We start from the raw sequence: 26,104 nt of genomic DNA, 5'->3' as shown, positions 1-26,104 counted from the left end.
CCAAACAAAACAAGTAAAATGAGACATTTCAGAAACATAATTGTGCATTCACTGATATTACATGGCAGCCAATCCGCAAACTTTCACAGACAAAATGATCACAATGTTAGTTTTGATGTGACCCATTGAGAGAAGACATCAGGAGAACTCAACACTCTGCCACAAATGTGATTTTTTTACATCCACTCAAGGCAGCAAATGGCCCCATGATTTAATCACCTATTCCGAAGGCTCTACCTGTTGTAGTACACCAATGGAGTTTGATGTCCTGATCTTCAAACTCTCTTTTCCTTAGAAAGTCAAAGGCTGTGCTGATGCAGTAGAGGCAAAGATGAATTTCATCATGAATGTTTGCCTTCATGAGAAGTGGCCCTGAGGTATGAAAAGTGAACTACATTTTCCTTCATCTCATTGTGGATCTTTATTGCTGGAGGATGGTGCTGTATATAGATTGCAGGTTGGTGTGGAACCTTTGTCTTACAGATTTTTAGTGTAAGGTCCCTTCTCTTGTAGGCTCAGTGAGAGAGTCGACAATAACGTGGAACTCGGCCTCCAATTGTGCACAAACATAAGCATCATGTAAACACAATAGCTCAATCATTAAATGTTCAAAGATCAAAACCTCAAACCCAGTACTAAGCTCATGGTCTTTCAGGAAGCAGTGATCCCCATCCTGCTGTACACTTCAGAGACATGGACCTCCAAAAACAGAAATCTCAAGATACTGGAAATGTCAGATCAACACCATCTCCACAAAATCCTCCATATCCATCAGCAGGATAAGTGTCCTCTCCCAGGCCAACACCTCCATCATTGGGGCTCCATTATATTTGGCAGCTCTGGGGAGGGGGGTGGACCACATGTCCGGATAACTGACACCAGAGTCCTGAAACAGGCACTCTATTCAAACCCCATCACATCAAGAGATTTCCAAAAGGACAGAGAAAAGACCTCAAGAACACTCTCAAAGCCTCCTCAAAAAAAAGTAACGTCCTCAATGAATTGTGGGAATTTTTGGACCTTGACCTCTCAAAATGGAGAAGGAACATCCAGGGACATGCTAAGCGCCTTGAGCCTCTTCGACTGGGGCAAAAATAGCAGGAATATAGAATTTCTCACACAACCCAACCATCCCTACATTAAGCAACTCCTGACCCACCTATGGCATAACATGCAAATCCTGCAGATGTCTTAACAAACACCTCAAAGCCTGCAGAGCTGAAGAGTAGCAAGTCAACTTCAATTTTAGGAAAGCACTGTAGCACAGCACCAGAGTGCCACATTCAATCCTGACCTTTGGTCCTATCTGTGTGGAGTTTGCACATTCTCCGTGTTCACGTGGCTTATCTCAAGGTGCTCAGGTTTCCTCCCACATACCAAAAACATGCAGATTGGGAGGTTAATTGGCCAATCTAAATTGCTCATAATATTGGTAAATTGGTTTATTATTGTCACATGTACCAAATGTACATGTGTAGGGAGTTTGCAGGTTTGAAGGTGAGTGGGAGAATCTGGGGAGAGTTGATGAGAACGTGTGGACAATAATGGGATTAATGAAGGATTGGTGTAAATGCCGTATCTTTCTAATCCTGTGGCCTAAGAGCGACAGAGCAAAAGAGAGACAGGCAGACAGACTGGACTAGATTTTGCCTCCGGGGTGTGATTTGTTTCAGAAACAAGGACACAGAAAAGACAGAAACCAAGACAGTATTTTACATAATGCACTAAGATTAACCCATGAATTATTTTTACTAAATGACTAATTACATGTTTTAAATTTATATTAAACTTTTTAGCACCAATCAGATATTGTCAATAGGATTTTTAAAGCAGGTATTTCTAGATACAGTGCTCTGAATGCTAAATCCAAGTACGTTACCAATTAAATATTTTTACTAATGTGGATTCCTGAATGACTTCTTTGCCTTCAGGAAAGGTCTTGTACAATGGTGACTGTTCAGTGAGTTCAATTAGTTTTGAGGTTGATTAGTTTCTGTTTCTACAGGAACTCAGCAAAGACAACGATAGATAGATGGATGGATGGATGGATGGATGGATAGATAGATAGATAAGTTAGATAAGAGTGGAAATCCATATTCTACAGTTCATTCCAAGCATTTGCCTTTATCAATCCAATCATGCCAATTAGCAATAAAGCACACAAAAATGCAAAACTCCTCTGAAAATGTGTAAATTTTAAATTGCCAACAGAAAATAATTGGTGTCTTTTTTTTATCACCGACGGCTATTTTTTTCCATGAAACTTTGACTTGAATGGATTTTTTTTTATAATTCTTAATTTGTAAATGATTTTCATTTACAGCATTGCCCCATGAAGTTTTATATGCAACTGTACACGGTTATACAGTGCCAGAGATAGAAGCAGCCTACTGTTGCAGGAAATAATCTTTCTCTTTCTAGTCTGACATTTGACATTTTTAGCTCTCCAGAACACCAGGATTAGTGTATCCTGACAGGCATCACTGGGTTTCTTTTATGCATTGACAATATTCAACGATAAATTACCTTCCCCTTACGGGTAAAGATTCAACTTGTTTCCTGTCACCAATAGGGTAACAAAAAAAGGGAATTCTATGCCATCTCATTGCAATAAAAATAGCAAGTATTAATTACACATAATTTCACATGCCTAGTTCCTAAACAGGTGAAGAGCAGCAGAGATCGCAGACAACAGACAAATAAATTACTTTTGAAACAACTTTTGTGAAAAGCTGGATGGCAGAATTTTTTCACCCATTCCAGTCCTTCTAATTCATAAGGCAAAACAAAATACTGAGCTTCACTTAACTTGATTATTAGATTATTTAAGTTGTGGTCCCATTTCAGATGTAAATAAGATTTTTTCATTCTTGTGACACTCCATCTCATGCACAAATGCATCCAGCTACTTTGAATTTGAAAATATTATAGAATTTTATCTACCGTACAGTAATGAACAATGATATAACACAAAGTGCTCTGACCACAATGGCTTCCAGGCTAGACACCAGCTGGCGTAGACAGGGTTCCAAGCAGCTCTGATTTCGCTTTACCTTCTGGAGCGATGTGTCCTTCAGAATCTGCAGCAACAATTGACAGGTTTATAAAATTCACAATGGAACAAATGGACTGCACAGATCATGTCCCCTACAAAAATACACCATACTCCCTTACACAGAGAAACACATTTTGTGGTGTAGTTCCACAGAGACACACAAAATACACAACTTAAACATCAGTAATAACGACAAAAATAGATACAGAGAAATTGAGAGGTACAGGTAAACAGAATAAACACTATAGAGACAGGATATATAAAAGCACCCAAACATGAAATCAACCACAGATAAGCCACCTCAATCACTTAAGATGCACACACAGCAATGTACACACACTAGCAAGCATTTGCATAGTACGTCATTGTCTGGTCAAGAATATTTCACATGCAATTAATTAATTTGATTGCTTAAATGCAAAAGCAGCCATTTTGTGCACAGCAAAACCCCTCCAAAAAAGTGAAGTGGACCAATTAATCTGTAGTGACAGGATACCAGGAAAGCTCCATCCTCTTCATCTAATCCATCAGAAAAGGCAGACAGAACCTCAACTTAACATTGCATTTGAAGTTAGCACACATTATCAACATCCTCACAAAGTGTTCATCCCTCATTTAACAGTGTGGAGTGAGGTGGGTGGGGAGAATTTTGGGGTGGAATATGGAAGCCTACAGCCAGTTCCTATGGGATTAATTAATTTTAACCCATGATTTACCTTAAGGAGTTTAGTCCTCATGCTGGAACTGATGGTGGTGGGATTAATGAACTGGAAAGAAGGGGCAGCGTTGTTTGGGTACTGTACTGGAAATATCACAACCATCTTCACTCGTAGATTACCACAATGCACCGAGACTGTGCAGTTACGATTTATAGCATCCATCTGTACCACAAAAAACATTGCAACATTTGTATTATTTGCCCAGCATAAATAAAGATTAAAATTATAACGATCCAAAAGACGTTCAGGAGAAATTTAATTTTCACCAAACTAGTATCTAAAATGGAATCTATCTTGCACCACTCTTGAAGGTAGATTTTCTATTAAAAATTCGAAAGTAAAATAAAAGTTCAACAGTAACTCAGTACTTGAATGAGTCCAAATATAGATATACACAGGGCACAACACATCCTATATCATTATTTCCATCAAATTTATTTCCAGAAGCCAGTTGATTAAAAACAGAAGTGGCTACCCCTAATAAAAGAGTCAGTGAATCAGTAGTGTGGAGGCGAAGAGAAAGGAGTATATACACACACAAACACACACACTTTCCTCCAAACCATGACTGATTTCCCAAAGTCTGAACTTCTAAATTCAAAATTCAATTCTTAACAAGAATGGCCCCACTGACTTTTTTTTAAAAAGTGAGGCACTCTGTCAGGTACCTTTTAGTAAAAGAAACTTTGCGTAATAAGGTGTAAATACATTTAAGTCAGTATTAATAATACTTCCATTTTCATTAGTGGCTAATCTATTTTGTACTATTAATTAGTACAATTCAGAATAAAGGGAAAAAACAAAGAAAAACACAACTCTCAATTTCTTTAAAATAGACATATTCTTCTCATATAACATTTTAAGAAATATTGCTTGAGATTGAGTTGGGCCTGCAAAGACCAGAGGAAGTCAGCCCAATCACTACTGCAATGAATCAATGCTTTCAATCATACCTCATCTACCATCACATTGCGGATTTGCAGATTAACCAATGAGAATTCTTGTTGCAATGTCTGCGGTAGTCCAAGGTAATCTGGTTTAGAACTGATAGTTGCATGATTATGAAAATCTTCCCTCAGTGCTGAAGTAAAGGGATATGGAGAGTTACTTTAGTCCAAACAATGCATATAACTGATTAAAGAAACACAAATGGGTGGGCAGAGAACAAAAACGGTGATCAATAGCATGGAACACAATTATGTCTCATAAAATGCAGCGGAAGAGAGTTGTGACCAAGACCTGTTGCTTAACTGGAAAAGAACATAAGGAATGAATTCCTATGGTGGACAGCCCATATACATGAAATAGAAATTCACTTGGTAAATTTAATTTCTAAAATATTCCTACTTCCCAAGTTCACAGGTATATCATATATAGTTCCTCAAAATGACTACTAAAACCAAATTATTATATAAAATTAACATTACAAAGACAGCAAAGAGAAACTAGTACTCAATATAGATACAAATCTGCTAAGTGCACAGTGCAAAGGGAATTATACTGACATGATCAAGAAATAAAATATCCGCAGTTGTCCATTTTTAAGTTGTCCTTTTAATTTGTCTTTCAAGTTTTAAAAAACATTTAAAATTGCACTGATTAAAAAAGGCTGAGAAGACTGAGTGTGCCTTGATCAGCATTTTGCACCCTCTCTATTTTAAATCTATAATATAGATTATAAAATTCCAAAATAACTATTGCTCATTGATATAGCTACTGCTTTGTCAGCTCATTATCAAGAACTTTTACAAAATCATTGCAGAACACATCATTGTAATTTAATTAGTGCGGCAAAGATAGGTCACTTTTTAAATTGCAAACATGATGCTAGTGCTGGTTTAGAGACTGATATATGTATGCAGTCTGTGTTTGTCAAAAGGCTGACAGTACAGCTAAATGAACTGTAGAAATCAGACAAAAAACATTCAAATTAAATGGTGATAATTAGTAGGTTAGTTGGCATTTCTTCCTCAGTTCTGCATAACCATTGGCTGGCAACCAGAGCCAAACTCAAGATGGCCAATGGCCAGCAGATGGTTAAACTGAAGCAAAATAATGGAAATATCATTAAATCCCCCTTTTTACTGCCCTTCCAATACAAGACAACACATTTGTACTTCCAACTGATGGTGTACAAAGGACACATCTGAATAAGAAATGAAGAACAATGGCAAATAACTGGAAATCAAAAAAAAGTTGGGATTAGATCAGGAGATTTTATAGACTAGCTTCTTAAATTCTAAGACTTTGGGTTTTTAACCAGTTTTAGTGTTAATGTTTGGCCTTCCAGTCTCCATTTTCCAAATACCAAGGCAGTGGTTCACAGAAACAAGCACGGAATAGACAATTAGAAGTTAGCAACAGCCTTACCTTCATCCTCCTCATTTACATGACTTAACGTTGGGTGAGGATCTGTATCCTGTGAATGAAGGGCTTTATCTGTCTCTGGGAGCAGGGAAACACCATCAATTAACTCATCGCCATCCAACATGTCATTTGCACAGAGCTGGAACAAAATAGCTGATCAAAACCTCATGTTGCTGAAGTTGCATTGAAAACTCAACCAGTAAAACAAATAACCATAGGCTCCACATTGCAAATGCCACACAATCAAAGTCTGCCAACCCACCATCTTCCCCCATTTCAATTACTAAATAAGGGCAAACCCCTATGAACGACTATGTAACCATGACCAGATATTTTTTCGAAGGCCAAAACATCTGGAATAATTCCCTTAACTCTTCTTCAAAGTAGTGTCACATGATGTTTTATGTCTACTTAAACTGTAGCTACAGCTTATTACCTCATTGAAAGATAGCATCTCCAACAATGTAGAATTCTATCAGTACTGAACTGTAGTGCCTGCCTTGGTGGTGCTCAAGTCCCTGAAGTGGGATTTGAACCTACAAACACCTACCAGAGGCATGGGTGGTACCATTAAAGCCACAGTTGACATTTATATGTTACTCCATCCCTATGCCTGTGAGGAAAGCTTTAATAGGCACAGTCACCCATGAGTTCCTTCATACAAGTATCAACATCGCTCAAACTTCTCATTACATTCCAACTATTAAATAAGCTGTATGTACAATGTAGCCTCATGCATAAGCATTGAGTAACAACTCAGTTTATCAATGTATAACCAATTTCAATTCCAGTCTCTGGCTTTGCATGTTTAGTTAAAAGAATGGGCTGATATAATATTCACAGAAAAAAAATCACACTCACTCTAAAATTGTATTCAAACAACTGAATAAGTAATGGAATTTGGTCACCTTCTATCCCCTCCAGTCAAGCACAGGAATGCAATATAAAGTCAAAATCTACATGTCAATCTTGCCGTTAGAGAAACCTGATGTGGCCCTTAACCTTTGTAAAACTATTTTCTGAACAATTTCTACACAGAGGGAGCTGCCAATTATTGTTAAAGGGATGGTTGGAGCAAGGGCATGGGAACAGTGGCCATCGTATCAACGTACATTATTAAGTGGGAAACCACTGACCTTGTGTAACTGCATATCAATCCGCCACATCCGCAGTGTCTGGTCACGTGACCAGGTAACTAGCTGATAGTCCTTCATATCTACAGGAACCAGCAGATCAGAGTTAATGGAGTTTGCTTCCAGATCCATCTAAAATATTCTATGCATCTACAACTACCATGAAAAAATAGCCAAAAACTCCCATAGACAGAAGATGAACTGCACAAACACTCAGCACAGTGCTTGCACATGGGGAACACAATGCTTAAAACATAAATCTTTAAAACTTCACAGTCAAAATCATTACAATCACCCCAAATGAAAGTTCAGATCAAAAAACTATTCAAATAACATTAACAATGCCAGAACATGTATCCGTGGATTCGTCTTAAAGCTTCTGTTTCTGAGACAATGAGTTACGGAGCCATTTTGCTTTCATATTTTTCATTGAAGCATCCTTTGAGATTGAGTTGTGGTAAAGGTTCTACAAGAGTACATCCTCTCTAATGACTATCCAATTATACCCAAATTAAAATCTTAGAAATTTTTTATGGTAAGTTCACTAAAGGTAAATGATCCTAATATAGTTCTTTAGAGAACGACTACAGTAGTTCTCAGGTACGGCAAGAAGAAAGCAAACTGGTACACCACATTGACAAGAGAAACAAAGGACTGCAGATGCTGGAATCTGGATGAAAAAAACTATGATGCTGGAGGAACTCAGCAGGCCAGGCAGCATCCATGGAGGAAAGCAGGTAGTCAACGTTCTGGCCCGAAACATTGACTGCCCGCTTTTCTCCACGGATGCTGCCCGTCCTGCTGAGTTTCTCCAGTATCGTAGTGTTTTTCACCGCATTAACAATCTTACTAATAAACTGCAATGATAAATGAGGAGAGAAATGGAGAAATAAGAGTTCTTCTGGATTTGGATTATAGAATAAATAAAGTTCTTTCTTCCTTCTGACTATGCTATATACAACCTAAAAGCATTTAATAAGAGTGCATGAAATAGGGAAAAAAAAGGAGTCTCTTCTTCAGTACAATGACACTAGTCTAACCAAGCCCAGGACGTGCCAAAACAATTTTTATTTTAATTAGCAATGTAATTTAACAATGAATATTCTTCAGAATTTGATTCTTTACAAGAAACTCACTAGCTGTAGAAATATATAAACCTAGGAAAACTACACTAGCTGGCATTTATCTGGTGGACATTTCTACATTGTTGGGATTTATCAAAAGTACAAGGGCAAAAGGACAGCAAGCTAAAGAGGGATAGTTGAGAAATGGTTAAAAGCCTGGTCAAAGAAGTGGGCTATATGAAAGAGAGGTGGAGAGCTAATGGAATTTATGTTGGAATGTTGGAATTCCTGCATAATGGTAATTGAAACAGAAGTGGTGGTTCAAGAAAGGTGGAAATGCACCGATTAGAGTCAAAAGAAAGAACAATTCAAAAGAGGCGTGTAGGAGATTGCTGAGATAGTGACATTCTTAAGTGTCAAGAAGGAATTAGTAATCTTCAACACTTCAGGTTTAGGACAGGCGTGGTAGTGTAGCAGTTAGCATAATGCTATTACAGCGCCAGCAACCCAAATTCAATTCCCGCCGCTGTCCGGGAGGAGTTTGTACGTTCTCCCCGTGTCTGCGTGGGTTTCCCCTGGGTGCTCCAGTTTCCTCCCACATTCCAAAGACGTATGGGTTAGGAAGTTGTGGGCATGCTATGTTGGCGCCGGAAGTGTGGCAACACTTGCGGCCTGCCCCCAGAACACTCGACGCAAAAAGATGTATTTCACTGTGTGTTTCGATGTACATGTGACTAATAAAGATATCCTATCTTATAAGGATAGGGTTAAAAGTGAACATGACTTGGGGCAGGTTAGGAAATGGGCATCTGACTTTTAAAATAAAATAGAGATAAAATGGTGGCCAGAACTTCACTGGGATAAGCAAGTCTGGAGAGCCCTTTTGCATCAGCGAGAGTTTCTATGGCAGATTGAGGATTAGGCGATTGTTGTGAAGGAGAAAATTATTGATTCAGTGAGATCCAGAGGTTATGAACAGTCTGGCTGGGGGATGGGCCTTGTTCTGTGCTTAAGGTATTACTGAATAAAGGTCAATCATGAGAAACATTAATTCCGTTTCTTCTGAACAAATGCTGCTATACCCGCTAAGTATTTCTGGTATTTTGTGCAGATTTCCAGAATCAGCAATGGTTTGTTTTTAGGTGAGGGTTGTGGGTTTTTGGCAAGTTGGAGGAACTGACTGCTCACCTAGTACTCAGCATTGGAGAAATAGCCTGATAACACAAGAGCAGTACAGGAATCAAAAGGGAGAAGAGCCTTTATGCAGATAATTTTGCTGGACTGAATTGTAAGCTCCCACCACGCTCAACAATAAAAGAGAGGCATAAAGAGAAAGATAGCAAGGGAGAGAGCAGAGGAAACAGTTAACAGATTAAAGAACAAAATATCAAAGCTATTTTACAGACTAGATCTCATCTAAGGATTCAAGAACCACTTGTTTTTACGTTGAAGCTCTTACCTTCCATCTGTTTACGCCACTGAAATTCTAATACCACATCATCATGTCCAACGAAGGTATGGACTGGAACATTTAAATCTAATATGTTCCAGAGTAGAAGGCTGTTCTCACCACGACGTAACTGTGGGACCATCACTGTTACCAAGCCATTGGTGAAAGGCTGCCAAGGATAGAAGGCAATTCAAATGCAAGTTTTATTAACTGTAATCTGCAGTTAATTCTAAAAGGAAAATGGCATTCTTGGATTTCACACACAGCAATCACCTCAGTATCTACCATAGGGTAATACATTGAAAACAAATCATTTGGCAGCAGTGAATGTTATTCAATTAATCAAGCTTATTCCTTCCTTTGATTCCTATTAAGACTTGGACAGAATATCTCGAAGAAACTTGGCAAGTTGTGCTTTCTGTTGTGTTGTGAAAGGGAAAAATTAAGTAACAACTTGTTCTCACCAGAGAGAAGGCAAAAGGAATAAAAAGTTACCCACAGCTGCTCTTGAATAAAACGGGCCACTGTCTAAATTTCTGTGCAATTAGATTGAAAACCAGGTACGAAAAGGGCGACAAACAAAAATCCCATTTAAACTTGCCAATGAATATACAGTATACTGTACTCCACCTGGCTCAACAACTTGTTTCCCGTAACTGGAATGATCATTTTATACCTAACAGTTTACTGCTGACTGCCAAAATCGAAACCAAGGTCATCAATGTGCTAAATACACAATTAAGCTCAATATAATTAATATCAAAATCAGTAGGGAAGAGGGCAACAGATAACCACCTTTCAATCATTGACATCAAATTGGGAAAATTCCTTACCGTGTACCGAGCCTTCCACACCGGCACTTGACAAGAGAGGATGTTGAGATATTTCCGTGGCTGGCGGTAATCCCAGAACTGGAGACCAGAAGAGGAAGAAAAATGACTTACATACCTCCATCTTAACATATGGAATAAGAACCAAGGACTCATGGGATCCAGTACTTACCCTGACTGAATTGTCTTGGCTTGATGTAGCAAAGATGTGTTCATTCTCTGGGTGCCAGTCCAGCCCATGGATCTTTGACAAGTGAGCAGCTATATATTCTACAGCTGTGTTAGGTTTCTAGGAAAAAGCAATAAAGGGAGTATTGTCTAAATTTTGTTTGAAATAACTGATACAGATTGTGTTTGAGACAGAAATCTTCACAAAGCTTTTACTTAACCTTTTCTCCAGCTTTGGAACCTTCCCCTAGTACTCCTCTACACACTCTCTCTGTTCTGGAGAAGCTGATTGCTCAGCACACATCATATTTTCCAGTACAAAAGTAATAGGTTATATTCATTCCCTGCTGTGCACCTGCATGTTTCTTCACCTCATTCAGTATTGCTAATATTTGCTTCTTGTAATCTTTCAATGGTTAGTGTGGTTGATGCGGTGCCAATCAAGCAGCCTCTTTTCTTCTGAATGATGTGGAGCTTCGTAAGTATTGTTGGCACTGTAGTCATCAAGGCACTTAGGGAGTATTTCATCATGGTCCTGACTTGAACCTTGTAGATGACAGAAAAGCCCTGGCAAATCAGGAGATGAGTCACTCAATGTAGGATACCCACCTTCTGACCTGTTCTTGTAGCCGAGGTATTTATATGCTTGGTCCAGTAGGACTTCTGACTAATGGTAATCCCCAGGATATTGACAATGGCATCTTACAAATGGTAATGAATGCCAAGAGTAGGTGATTAGACTCTCTCTTCAGATAAAGTTATTGCCTGGCACTTCTGTGGCACAAATGTCACTTGCCATTTATCAGCCCATGCCTGAACATTGCGTAAGGCTTGCTGCATGCAGATTCTTGTTGAGGAATTGCAAATGGAATTGAACATGATGCAATCATTGGCGAACATCCCCACTTCTGACTTTATTATGGAAAGGAAGGTCATTGATGAAAATGGTGAAGTTGGTTGGGCCTAGGACACTGCCTGTTTTGATGTCCTGCGACTGGGATGACTGACTGCCACTCACCACAACCATCTTCCTTTGTGTATGCCACAACGCCAACCACTGGAGTGCTTTCATTTTGATGTCCATTGATTTTATTTGTACCAGGGCACCTTGATGCCACATTTGATCGTGCTGCCTTGATGTCAAGGGCACTCACTCTGATCTCACCTCTGGAATTCAGGTCTTCGGATCATATTTGGACCAAGCACGTGATGAAATCTAGAACTGAGTGGTCCTGACAAAATTCATATTGGGCATCGGTGAACATACTATGGTGAATAAGTGCTGCTTGATCACACTATTGATGACAGCTTCATCACTTTGCTGATGATTAAGAGTAGGCTGAAAGGAAATAATTAAATTTTTAAATTTAATTTAAAAAAATTTTTTTTAAATATTATTTACAGCGTGGTAACAGGCCCTTCCAGCCCAACGAGTCCGTGCCGCCCATTTTAAACCCAAATTAACCTACCCATACGTCTTTGCAATGTGGGAGGAAACTGGAGCACCTGGAGGAAACCCACGCAGACACGGGAGAACGTACAAACTCCTTACAGACAGTGACGGGAATCGAACCCCGATCGCTGGCGCTGTAATAGCGTTGCGCTAACTGCTATGCTACCGTGCCACTTTTTATGAACAGGACACATCTGGGCATTTTTCCGGATGATCAGATGGATGCCAAAGTTATAACTGGTTGGCTTGAGATACAACTAGTCCTAGAGTGCAGATCTTCAATACTACAGCTGGAACGTTGTCTGGTTTCATAACCCTCATGGTATCCAGTGCTTTCAGTTGTTTCACATCATGAAGAATGAATCAAATTGATTGCAGACAGACATCAGTGATGGTGAGGAAGAAGCTGAGAAGGACCATTTATTTGGCACTCCTGGCTGAGAACGGTTGTGAATGCTTCAATTTTTTCTTTAGCACTGGTTTATGATGGGAATGTTAGTGCAGCCTTCTCCTCCTGACAGTTGTTTAACTGTTCACCACAATTCATAACTAGATGTGGTAGGACTGCAAAGCTTCGATCTGATCTATTGGTTGTGAGTTGGTTTAGCTTTGTCTATTGCATGCTGGTTTTGCTACTTAGGACACAGGTAGTCCTTTGTTGCAGCTTCACTAGGCTGGCACTTCATCCTTTTTAAGTTTGCCTGGTGCTGCTCCTGGATTGCCCTTCTGCTGTACTCATTGAACCACATTGACCCCCTGGCTTAAGAGTAAAGGTACAGTGAGGAATATGCTGAGCCATGAGTTTCAGATGATGGTGGTGTACATTTATACTGCTGTGGATGGTCCACAACACGTCACGGATGTCCAGTTTTGAGTTGCTAGATCTGTTCTGATTACATCCCATTTAGCACGTCTGCAATGCCACACAGTCCAATGGAGAGCATCGTCGTTGTGAAGGTTGGACTTTGTCCCCACAAAGATTATGCACCGATACTATCACAGACAGATGTATCTGCCACAGAGAGACTCCTGATAAAAAGGTCCATTAAGGTTTTCCCTCCTTCCCCCCCCCCCCGCCTTTTTAATCAGTCTCAATTATTAATTTCCCCAAAAGTTTGTTGAAGCCCTCTTGATCCATAATCTTTGCTGCAGGTAACGTCATTCTTTGCTTTTCCCTATTCCCTATTTACCGGTTTCAATCAAATCATCAACATAAAAAAACATGCAATATATTTGTGGCAAGGAAGAACCATTTCCCCAAATGGCATAAAGGTTAAAATTTCAGTAGATGAAGCATACTAAAACCCCATATCCTCAACAAGCTTGGTTTAAGGTAGCTACTTGTTTGTTTTGATTTTTGGGCCTCCTTCCAGTTCACATAGTCACCAATGGGAGACTGGGCAATGCTTGAGCTTGAGAATATACACCCATATTTTAGTCATGATATCAACCCAAAGCATTGTTTACTCTGAGGATGAATCACTTTTTATATGTATATATATTAGGGGGACGAGAAAGGCTGAGCAGTACACTGCTCCAACAACTAATATGCATTTCTAATCCCTTCAGTAAGAAATTCCTTTAACCACTTTGAAAGCTCTCAAACTGCAAGCTCTAAATTAGTTAAGAGCAATCAATTTTGTGCTATGGATTCTTTCTCTGTTGAAAGATGGGCTATATCAGAACAAACTCACTGTACATGTGAACTCCATCAGTCACACACAGGGTATTCAAGAAAAGTAACTCAAAGGGCCCAAGTGCTTTTCTAACATAAATCTACTCAAGCACACAAACTCAGTCTCTCCCAAACTTGACAGCACCAAAGCAGGACTTTTACCTCTTGCACCACTCACCCGTTTATCCCAGATTCGGACATCTCCATCATGGCTAGTTGCCAAGCAGCAAGAGTTTTTTTTGTTCCATTTCACCTGAGAGGCTCCAGCTGTATAGTGTGGAAAAAAGCAAAAGAAAGCTAAACTAGCCACTTACACAACTAAATTACAAACAATTCTTATTCACTTATATTGTTTAACCCAACACACCAAAATATTCTTCCTTAATTTCCTTCTCACTGTACAATAGCCATTGCACCAACCTTGCACAGACCAGCTGTCCATATTACTGATAAAAATATCTTGAAGGATTTTTACCACACTGCCTTATCTGTGTAGAAGTCCCTGCTGCACTAATCACTTGGGGAATCCTAACATCTTTTCTGTTTCACAAAATCAACATTTGTACAAATATCACATTACTTTCTGCAAAGGTTCAACTAAATTTTGGTGACAAAATCCTCTTTCTTTGTCAATTTACATACACTCTGAAAGAATGGTTACAGAACAATAATAAAACTGGTAATCAAACTGGGAAAATGGAGTAGAAATATCTTGGTGTTACACACAGAAATGATTGAAGATAGGAAACAAGTTGAGAAGGCTGTTCAAAAAAAAACTTTTGGGGTCCCTGCTTTTAAAAATAAAGGCTCAGAATGCAAATACATGGCAGTTTGTGATAGGTTAGGTCTAAGCTAAAGTACTGTGTCCAATTTTCAGCACAGCTCCTTCTGGAAGGATATCCAAGCTTTAGTAGTGGACCATTCTTTCAGTTATGTTAAAAACAGGATAAACTGAGATTGTTTTCCTGACAGCGCAGAAGGATCAACAAGAGAAATGTTAAAAATCATGCAGAATATGATAGCGCAAATAAAGAGAAACCCCTTTGCAGCTGCAGAAGAATTATTAGAGACAGTTAGGCAATTAAAAGTAAATTCTTTTTAAACCTTTTCTTTCACCCCTATAATGAATTGATATTGACCTATCTTGTTCTATTTGATAATTTTAATCCAGATCAAATACAATCTGGCCCTTTCCTCTTATTTTAAGTCCCTCTGCATAATATGATAAATCCATCTTCCCAGTCACATGCACCTGTGTGCAGGTCAATATAAATCAATCTTGGGTTTCACTAGGAGGCCAACTAGTATGGGCAATTCACTATGATTTTAACAACTTTTTTGTTTGTAACGTTAGATAATATACTATTCAGTGAATCATACAGGTAAAACAATGCCACAACTGCAGATACAATTACAATGATTACATGGCATTTAGAAAGGTACTTAAATCAGAAAGGCATAGTGGAATACAGGCCTAATTCAGGCAATGCAATTAGTTTAGATAGCCATCAAGGTTGGCATGGATGAATTGGAGCAAAACCGGCTGTTTCTGTGAGGCACGATTCTATTCTTCTTTACGATATTCCTTCAACCAAAGCTTGATACAGTAGTGAGTTTTGCACTCAAATTCCAGCAACCTGTTTAAAGTTACAGGTCAAAGTTTGTTCAGGATATCATAAAAGAGCCTGCACAGAAACATTATAAATGATAAGAGGAATGAGTGAATTAAAAATGACTGGGATATGCTTCAACAAGCAATCAAGGGGTTCTTCAAAGGAATCAGCCATTACGTCAAAGGAAATGAAGCTGTATATAGTTTATTTAGATCATTTGTTCAAATATTTCATGCCATGGTATTGATGAAAGAATTCCATGTAATTAATCACATTGTGCTCATCAAATTTTAAGAAACCAAAATGCTGTTACTTTGAATTCAGTAAACTTTTTGAAAACATCACTGAAGGCTAAATACCACATTGCTGTATATCTGACTACTCAACTTGCTTCTAGGTACTGTTTTAGTATAATTACTATGTTAGTCAGAACCACATTGAATGTAAGCATTTTACCACCCAAAGAGATAAGCTCCATACTGTGAGACCCAGTGTATTTTAAGAAATGTTGCGCAGTTATTATTAACCTTAAGCTTATTGCAGTAAACCTCAGTTAATTCAGCAGGCTCAACACTGATGGTGCCAAACTACCAGATTTTCCGAACCAATGTATGTTATTCCTATTAATACCCCAGTGCAATTTTAATTCACTTTTTTTAAAAAGATCTTACACAGCAGTGTAGTAAATTTTCCAGTGAATCAGGTAAATTTAAAGGGAGCAAGAAACAAACTGCTGGAAGAACTCAGCAGGTCAAGCAGCATTTGTGGCAGCAAAAGCCTGGTCGACATTTTGGGTCAAGACCCTGCGTCACATGCTGTTTGACCCGCTGAGTTCTTCCAGCAGATTGCTTTTTGCTGCAGATTCCAGCATTTGTTGTTTCTTGTGTCTTCAAATTTAAAGGAAGGTTGGGAAACAGAGCCCCAGTGTATTTCAAGGAAGCACGGAAAGCAGGGCCCCAGTAAATTTAGTGCAGAAAACAAGACCTTAAGTGTATTTAAAGGGTGAGTGGGAAAGAGGGCCCGAACGAATTTAAAGGGAGTGCAGTAAATAGACCCAAGTGAGTTTAAAGGGAGAGCTGGAAACATCACCCAGCAAGCCAGGTGCCAAACTATCACGATTTCTGAATAATTGAATGGTCAAGGTTACCAGAGTTTTACTGTGCTCCTGATTTAAAATCTCAGTTTCAACTCATAAGGTATACCACTGTGACTGCAATTTGCCATAAATGTAGAAAAAGCAAGTGCTGGACTCTGATGAATATGAAGTCGCCTAGTCTACACTTAGTCTTGACGAAGTACTGGAGGCCACATCGAGAGCAATGGAATGCAGTAGATGAAATGAGTTGCTTGTGTATTCAGCACATTTCCGCCAGCTGCAACAAAATTCCACACTAGCCACACCTTCCCTCCCTGCTTTCCACAGGGACTGTGCTCTCTGAGAGTCCCTGGTCCATTCATTTCTCCCCACCCACCTGCCCCTGGCACTTTCCTCTGCAACCGCAAGGAGGTGCAACCCTTGTTCCTACACCTCCTCCCTCACCACCATCCAGTGACCTAAAGAGCCCTTCCAACTGAGGCAAACATTCACATGCCTTCCTCCAACCTCATCTACTGCATTCGGTGCTCTCAATGTGGCCTCCTCTACATCGTCGAGAACAAGCACAGACAAGGTGACTGGTTCGCAGGGCACCTGCATTCTGTCTGCAATAGTCATCTTGAGCTGGTAGTTGCGTGCCGTTTCCACTTCCCTTCCTATTTCCACACTGACCTGTTCTTCAATTTTGCATTTGGCTTCACCCAGGCCAAGAATGAACACCTCAGATTCCACCTGGATAGTCTACAACCCAATGGCATGAACATGGAATTTTCCAACTTCAAGTAACCCTTACCCAGTGCTCCACCCTTCTCTCTCTTTCCTACCAATCCACTTTGGTTCTCCCCCTCTCATTTTTCCATACCCTACTCTAGCCTCTCATCACCTGGTTTTGCTCCCCGCCCCCATCTAGTTCCAGTTGCCCACCAGCCCTCTCTTATCTGGTTCCACTTATCACCTCCCTTACTCTGATGAGCCCAGCACTTGCACCTCTTGTGCCTCCATTTATCACTCTCCAGCCTCTGTCTCTTTCATTTTCCCCTCTCCCACCTGGCTCCAGCTGCCCATCATCCCTCATTCCATCTAGGTCCACCTATCACCTACCAGTCCCTGCCTCAACCCTCCACATCTCCCCTTTACACTGGCTATGCTTTCCCTATGCTCTCAATCCCAATGGAGGGTCTCAACTTGAAATGTCGATCATTCCATTCCTTCTACAGATACTGCCTGACCCGCTGAGTTCCTCCAGCAGTTTGTTTTTTGCTCCAGATCCCAGCATCTGCAGTCTCATGTCTCCATCTCGTTAGTGCATCGGTGCAGAAAACTCACCTACAGCTGACAATGATACCGATGGCTTTCGTGTATCCCTAGAGAGAAAAAAACATTTGGTCATGGGAACTCAAGCTGTGACGATAATAGTGATTGTTTAATATTCAGATGCATGACTTAACTTTACAATTAGAACCTACATTATGTTCAGGCCTGCCAGAAAGCCTGTGAATGAGAAACATGAATACCAATTTCTTAATAATAATGCAACAATTTGTATTTATATAGCACCTTCACCACAGCAAAAGGTCTCAAGGGGGTTCACAGAAGCAAAATCAAAGACACCTCAGGAGATGGTAGGGTTAGAAAGACAGATTTTTAGGAATGTTTTGAAGAGAGGTAAAAAGACATAGGGAGGGACTTCCAGTGGTCAGAATTTCAAACCTCTCACATCAATCCCACCATTAAACAGGATTATAGTTGTTACATCAGCCACGCCACCAAGCAGGCAAATAGTCTCCAATACACACTTCCCACACCATTGAATTCAAACAATCTCTCAGATTTATTCCAAATTACTTTTTAACAATACATTGCTTAGAATTCTAATTGTTAGCACTTTGTCAGTGAGCAAGTACACCCAACAATTTACTGAGCAGAACAGATTTCCCTAATGTGCTCATAATTCAGAACATGAAAAATAGTTTCCTTTTTGCTGATAACAGGAATGATTCATATTTTTACCACTTCCAAAGCCATGAACTTACTTGACGTCCCAAATGTAGATGTAGGTGTCAACAGAACTTGTAACAAGTAGCTCAGGTTCAAACCATGACCACTCCAAATCACTGCAAACAAAATGAATTAAAGATTTAAAAAAATCAATGCTGATTTATTATATTTATGTGGATTTCTATAGCTCTAGAAAAGTGATCGATTTTAGAGAAAGAATTTCTACATGCTTGCAATTAGGTTCCACAGGACAAGTAGAGTAAAATTCAAATAGAATTGCATTTGGGTATCTTCTTCTATCATGGAAATCATCCCTTTTACAGTTCTCTACTTTTAATGTTACTGACCAAGTGGATCCCATAGTGGGAGAATAGATCTTTTCTCGTACACACTTCTTATACCCATACATATGTTCTCAGACCATATGCTGCAATCCATCAACAAACACTATCATCTTCGTTCCAAATCATGCATATTTTCCTACACAAACACACATCCTGACAGGGACAATAGCCTCAGACTCCAAGAACAGTTAAGTCCTTTGTCAGAGATTGCTCAAGGCCACAGAACTTCAGCTTGAAAGATAAACATTAGCAGCGAAAAAAAAACAAACACTCTTTAATGCTGAGAAATGTTAATGACATGACTTTGGTTACCCAAGAAGCCAAAATAAAAGCATAAAACAATTGAACCAAGCAAGCAGCTGCTGATAGTATCTGGAAGGAAAGCCAACATAATATATCCACACTACTTTTGCAGGGAATATAATTCCAAACAAAATACCTTATAACACGGGTGTGACCCTGCAATGAAGTGTGGATCTCGCCATTTCCATCAAGCCATTTGTATAGGTCCACCCGCTGGTTACACTGAAACAAACATTCAGACGTCACTTCATGTAAACTACCAGACAGATATACAATAAAACTCTCAGTCAAAGAAGTCAGTATTGGAACCAGTCTTTAATTGGCAATCAGTGGACAACAGAGAACAGCCCTAAGATATCTTCCAATAATTTTATTATTTTTAAATGAAAAGTACCTTTTTATGCACATATTTTGAATGATGCATTGGAAATCAGAGAACATTTATTCTTAACGCACATACTTAAAAGATTTTCTGAATGTCTTTCCCAGCTGTGATGAAAAATATGAAGCTGGAAAACAAACTTTACACTCATGGACACAATATGTTGTTCAAAGTACACTCTTACCGATGCCATTATCTCCTTGTTGCTTTTTCATATTGTGTACAAAACCCTTGCTGATCTGTTGTCAGTATAGATAAACTCAGACTGTATCATTTGTACAAAGACAATGAATAAGCCACATCGACCAAACATACGGGCCAGGTGGGGGCAGAGAGAAGACAGTCAAGACAAGTATGGCTTTAAATTAAGACACAAATCCAACCCAGCGAACGACAATGATTTTAATACTCAAACAATGATGCATACCTCAGATTTTAGCAACCACATGGATTTAATTGCAGAGTCCAAATTCAAAAAGATCAGAAAACCCAGCACTTGAAGTGAAGCTGCAACTGATGTTCATTTTCATAAAACTGCTGGGGTCACAGGGGACAAGAATTCTACTGTCAGTTCCTCAAGCTATCCTTCTGCCTTTCCTGAAATTGTCCAACTACCTCACCTCATCCTTGTGCACCTTCTGGACTTCAGCCTCCATCCCTTTGATCAAACTTCAGAAACTTATTGATTTATCCCTCTTTCCCAAATGATTTAGACACACTTTCCTTCCCCATAATTTACCCCAATTTCCTTGTGACTCCCACTTCCCCATTCTTCTGCTTAGCTTCAAACACCAGCTTCTGTAAATGACTACTTGCCAGCCTCTCAATCTAGTCAGCCATCAGGTGAGAAATTAAGGGAAAAATGACTAGGCTCCTGTCAAATTCAGACTTGCATTCCCCATTCTTCAGCACAACACTAAACTTAATTCCAACCTCACAAATACTTGGTTAACTGACATTTGATCTGAAATCCCTGTTGGGGTAGGGTGTATGTTTCCCTACAATCTACAGCAAACACTGATTTCAAAGTAAATTACCTTATAAATGTCACAGAAGAACGAGCAAGTTCAAGTGGTATAGGTGCCAGATAGGTATATTGCATTTGTGCAAAAGTGATCCAAATGAATGAGCCAAACAGACACAAAATCAACAAACAATCTGTTGGAGGAACTCATCAGGTCGAGCAATCCTAAGACATCAGGACTGTCTCAGGAGTGCCCTGATGCAGGGTTTCGACCCAAAATGTCGACAATTCTTTTCCTCCCACAGATTCTGCTTCCCCCGCTGAGTTCCTCCATGTTTGTTGCTCTAGATTCCAGCATCTGCAGTCTCTTGTGTCTCCAAACACAAAATCAATGTTATCGGTGTTGTATCTTTTGAATATCTACCTCACTTATGCTGCAGCTTTATAACTGGACTCCATATTAGGAAAAGTAGACATAAGCCCAGAATTCATTTTTCCAGGGCACTACTAGAACATTTACAGAGATTCTTGCATCTTTTCTGGAACTTTCACTAGCCCAGCAAGACCACTATTAGTGAGCCTTTTGCAAAAAAACAAGGATTGTTATTTTACAAAAGTAAAACAAAGTAATTATTTCCTCTTTGTTACAGGGTTTGGAGGTTATAGAAAGTACGTTTGTATTATCTAGCCAATAATTTTGCAAAAAGTATTTTGGAAAGCCTAATTGCATGAACTCATTTAAATATCAGAACAGATGAAAAGTCACATCTTGAACGTGGAAACTAAGGCCCTTCCCCTCCTTTCTCTTTGAAAGAACAAGTGTGTTTAGTTCCAATTGTTCTCTTTACATGTAACCCAGTAAACTCTTCATCTTCAAGTATCTCTTCAAATCACTTTTAAAATTATTTATGAAATCAAATTCCACCACATTTTCAAACGGAATCTTTAATACCCTGACAACATAAAGTGGAAAAAACTTCCCATTTCCCCTTTTCATCTTTTTCCATAACCTGTGTTTACCAATCCATTCATCCAAAGTAGTTATTTTCAGCATGTCTCTTTGTGCCTTAATCTATTCCAATAATGAATAGTCATAACGTTTTTAATTTCACATCAGAATGAAGTCCCCAATGATGTAACATTCTGGTAAATTTCATCTGTACACTTTATAAAGCCCTTGTATCTTCCCTGAATTGAGTGCCCAAAAATGTCCACAATATTCTGGCTGAGAACTAAACACTGATTCATAAAGATCTGACATAATTTCTTTGCTTTTATATTCTATGTTTCTTCAGATAAATCAATAACTCATACGATTTCTTAACCAATCTAATTGTACAATTGCTTCTGCCCATTTCACCATCCAGTCTATGTCACCATGAAGATAAGACATCTTTATTAGTCACATGTACATCAAAATACACAGTGAAATGCATCTTTGCATAGAATGTTCTGGGGGCAGCCCACAAGTGTTGCCACGCTTCTGGAGCCAACATAGCATGCCCACAACTTCCTAACCCGTACATCTTTGGAATGTGGGAGGAAACTGAAGCACCCGGAGGAAACCCACGCAGTCACGGGGAGAACATACAAACTCCTTACAGACAGCAGCAAGAATGGAACCTGGGTCGATGGTGCTGTAATAGCATTAAGCTAACCTCTACACTACCGTGCCAAGTTGACAATTACTCCCATCACTATCTGTGAGACTGCCAAAAGTACCTGGTATTTTCAGATCTTGGTCAACCTGTTTAGCATTTTAAGTGTTTCTTATAAGAATCTCACCATTTAGTTTTATTTTTAATGTTGGTAACAAAGATGAAGATTGTTTGTGATATTCTTAATTTACTATTTTACACGCCAGGATTTCCAAAGAGTTAAATGCAACTTCCTACTTACCGAAGCTGCAAAGTAGTGAGAGGAGGTCTCATGTGGGTTCCACTGCACAGCCCCAATGTCCCACTTACTCTGCCTTGCAATCTTTTTTGGTACTTCTGAAGGAGCATCTAAATTTATAACATACAAGAAGCGGCGCCTATGAAGAAATGAACATTTCCACTGATTAACCAATACATCCATAAAAAGGCAATCTTCTCCATTCCAACCACAGCCAAACCCCAAACTCTCACCCACCATTGTAATAGTTATAGATCCCAATGTATTCTGGTGAACAGAACTGCAGAAAGACAATGTAAGACACATAAGCCATAATCCCACTTATTGTGTTAGGAATATTAACTGTTGTCAATCAAAGTCTCCATGGGAAACTTTGATTGACAACAGTTAATATTCCTAACACAATAAGTTATATCCTGTCTTTGTGGAATTGCGGTTTTAGTTACCTCAAACGTTACTATATTATCCCATATGGAAGTGCTCACCAGATGGCAAGCATTTCCTAACAGCCAGCAGCAAAAATGTAACATACACCTCCCTGTAGTTGCTTCTGAATGGTAATGGCAGCAATGACTGCTGTGGATTGCTCACCAGGAAGAACTGCCTTACAGCATAAGCCCAAAATTCAACACAATTTGGCCACAAAAATTTAATCGCAATCAAGCAGTAACCCAGGTTCAATCCTGACCTCGTGTCTGTCTGAGTGGAGGTTGCACATTCTCCCAGTGACCACATGGGTTTGCCCTGTAGTCATACTTCCAACATCGTGTTGTTTGTTCAGTGAATTTGGCAGCGTAAATTGCTCCTGGTGTAAGTGGGTGGAGAAGCAGGGGAGTGACAATGGTCATGTGTGAGAGAATGTGTAACAGGGAAATAACTGGGGTAATACAAATGTACTGGAAGCTGCACAAACTCCAAATGAAATCCTTCTCGTCATAAAAAAATAAGGCTGCCTAAGGAGTAAAGAAATCAATAAAGGTATAAAAAGGGTCACATTGATATTTTAATAAAAGGAAAATGAATGAGCTGAGCACTTTTACTCTATAAATATCATTCCTAACCATGAAACAACTTTAAAAAAATCTACAGCGCTCCCCATACTCCCATGGACACTAAACTTAGCATATTTGTTTCAAGGTTTGGAGGAAAATCACAATTAACTGGAGCTCCTCTCTATTTTACAGTTATATATGACTGCAATTATAGTTAGAAATAATACTTCAAGAACATTAACAGATCTATAATGAACAAAACAATTTGGTCATCCCTTGATGTACATGCCCAAAGATACAAAAAAGCCTGGTAGTTGCAGCTTGAGGACATGCACGAGGATGGAACCTACAACAATGTTTACATTCAGTTACTACCCATCCCTGCTGGTCTGCTTACCCAGAGAGCACTGCAAGTTGGCCATGGCAGTTCACAGACATAGCAGTTGCCTGATGTGCAAAAAAAAACAAATTAACATTTTAAACAGAAGTGCAACAAACAAGAACCTGAATGTACTACACTTATAAAGTATCAATTCTCGAGATTATTTCAATTTTGTGGTCCATTGCTTTGCACAATCCCAACACGCAAACTAACCTGGTCTGCCAATTTTAAAAACGACTTGCTCTATTTAGGTTCTTTTACAAACTTAAGACTTCCCAAAGTATTTCTGAACTGCCAATGCAAAGTATTTTGGATATCCAGTGTCTGCAGTAGAATAATAAATGTTGAAATTAACCAGCAGGTCAGAATAGATTCTGATGAAAGATGATCAAACTGAAATGTTAACTCGTTTCTCTCTCTGTAATGGCTGCCTGACCTGCTGGGAATTTCCAGCATTTTCTTTAATTTTACCTTTGAATTACAGTGACTGTGGAACATTGGAAAGGGACAATTTGAGCATAACAATGTCCCAAATATAGCAATGTGACAGTCATCAGATCATCTGTACAGAATGATGCAGATTAAGGGATAAATATTTGCCAGATCCCTGCTCTTCAAAGTGGCATGGGTCCTTTTATGTCCATTAAAAAGAACAGAGAGCCCTTTGGGTTATCATCAGACCTGAAAGATAAGAACCCCAAAAGTGCAGCATGCTTTTGGAAATGTATATTTCTGTGCTGAAGACCCTGAAACTTAGTCCAAGTTCACATTTTTTCCCCAACTGATTAACGTCTGCTCTTTTGTCATTCCAAATCCAAGAACTGCCCAGCTCTTTAAACATAACTATGATTCTCCTTTGCAATTGTCATCTAAAGTTGTTGCGGTTTAATGCAGATCTAATTTTATAGCCACTATAAATGTTATAGTCACTATTTAACATTCCTTTGCATTGATGTAGGTATGTGGAAGGAGTAATACAAGTGCTGTGTTTTACTGTGAAAACTAATAGAATGCTAGCTTTTATTTCAAGTGAACTAGAGTATAAAATAGAGAAGTACTACCACAACTGTACAATGACCTACCATCTATTCTTCAACCATTCAGTTCTTGAATCAATCAGCAAAACCCTAATCACCACCACAGTTGACCACTCTGACCACGACCACTCTGATCACCTTGCACCAAAATGGACTTTGTTTAATTTGTTCTAATTGTGTTTTTTTCTTGTAAAAATTGTGTATAATTTATGTTTAATTTACGTTTTTCTTGTGAATGCTGCTTATATGATGCTGTATGCCTGTGATGCTGCAGCAAGTAAGTTTTTCATTGCGCCTGTGCACATATGTATTTGTGCATATGACAATAAACCCGACTTTGACATTCAGACAATATTTAGAGTACTCTGTAGTTTTTGTCTCCCATTCAAAGAAAGATATATTCTCACTGGACGCAGTTTAGGTAGAAGATTCAGTAGGATGGCCCCAGGTATTGATAGATTGTCTGATGAGGAAAGGTTGAACAAATTAGATCTCTACTCATTGGAGAGGTTAGAAGAATGAGTGGTGACCTTACTAAAATATAAGATTCTTTAGGAGTGGGACTGGATAAATGCTGGAAGAATGTTTTCACTCAGTGGAGGATTAAAGATTTATTAAGAATTATGCAGGGCATAATTGCAGAGTAAGGGGACACCCACTTAAGACTGCCATAGATTCACAGGCTGAGATGAGGAAATATTTCTTCTCTATAAGGATTGGAGTCTATAAAATTCCTTGCCCCAATAAGCTGTGGAAGCTGAATCTTTAAAAATATTAAAAGCTGAGATGGATAAATTCTTCAGCAATAAGGGGATTGAGGACCATGGGGATAGGGTAGGAAAGTGGATGAGGGAAGTAGGATCAACCATGATCTTATTTAATGGAGATGGCTTGATGAGCCTGAATGGTCTATTCCTGTTCCTCTTTCTTATAATCTTATGGAAGGTAGCAAATATAACCATTTCTCCTGCCTGCTATTTACCTAACAAAAAGTTAAGCTCTGACTCATACCATTTTATACAGAAATCCCCTAGATTGGGAAGGTGAAAAATCAAACATAGAAGAAAATGTGTATGGATATCAGGGAAGACAAAATGACACGTTTATCATGCCGACCTCTGAAGGTATAAGGAGAGAATTAAATTTTACAAAAGTCATATTTGATTCCTCCTTGGTATGTGCA

The 26,104-nt window shown here is 39.0% G+C and overlaps 1 protein-coding gene across 4 annotated transcripts in view; it reads right to left on the bottom strand.

Annotated features, from left to right (window-relative positions):
• wdr59 (WD repeat domain 59) overlaps positions 1-26,104 on the bottom strand; it is a 68,635-nt gene that overhangs the window by 41,198 nt on the left and 1,333 nt on the right. For 3 of the 4 annotated variants that reach the window (XR_007957349.1, XM_052028302.1, XM_052028304.1), the window contains exons 2-15: positions 23,900-23,949; positions 22,514-22,649; positions 19,405-19,490; positions 18,657-18,737; positions 17,950-17,987; positions 14,093-14,181; positions 10,791-10,907; positions 10,622-10,699; positions 9,798-9,957; positions 7,278-7,357; positions 6,145-6,280; positions 4,728-4,855; positions 3,772-3,936; positions 2,985-3,080 (exon numbers count right to left, since the gene is read on the bottom strand). Coding sequence is in view for 3 of the 4 variants with exons in the window: in XM_052028302.1 (XP_051884262.1) it covers positions 2,985-3,080; positions 3,772-3,936; positions 4,728-4,855; positions 6,145-6,280; positions 7,278-7,357; positions 9,798-9,957; positions 10,622-10,699; positions 10,791-10,907; positions 14,093-14,181; positions 17,950-17,987; positions 18,657-18,737; positions 19,405-19,490; positions 22,514-22,649; positions 23,900-23,949 (1,440 nt within the window). In the remaining variant the exon portion in view is untranslated. The remainder of the gene's footprint in view (positions 1-2,984; positions 3,081-3,771; positions 3,937-4,727; positions 4,856-6,144; positions 6,281-7,277; positions 7,358-9,797; positions 9,958-10,621; positions 10,700-10,790; positions 10,908-14,092; positions 14,182-17,949; positions 17,988-18,656; positions 18,738-19,404; positions 19,491-22,513; positions 22,650-23,899; positions 23,950-26,104) is intronic. The other variant, XM_052028305.1, reaches the window with a different exon arrangement.

The sequence above is a fragment of the Pristis pectinata genome, chromosome 13 (genome assembly GCF_009764475.1).
Source record: "Pristis pectinata isolate sPriPec2 chromosome 13, sPriPec2.1.pri, whole genome shotgun sequence".
Classification (NCBI taxonomy): domain Eukaryota; kingdom Metazoa; phylum Chordata; class Chondrichthyes; order Rhinopristiformes; family Pristidae; genus Pristis; species Pristis pectinata.
This window is presented reverse-complemented; position numbering and strand designations above follow the sequence as displayed.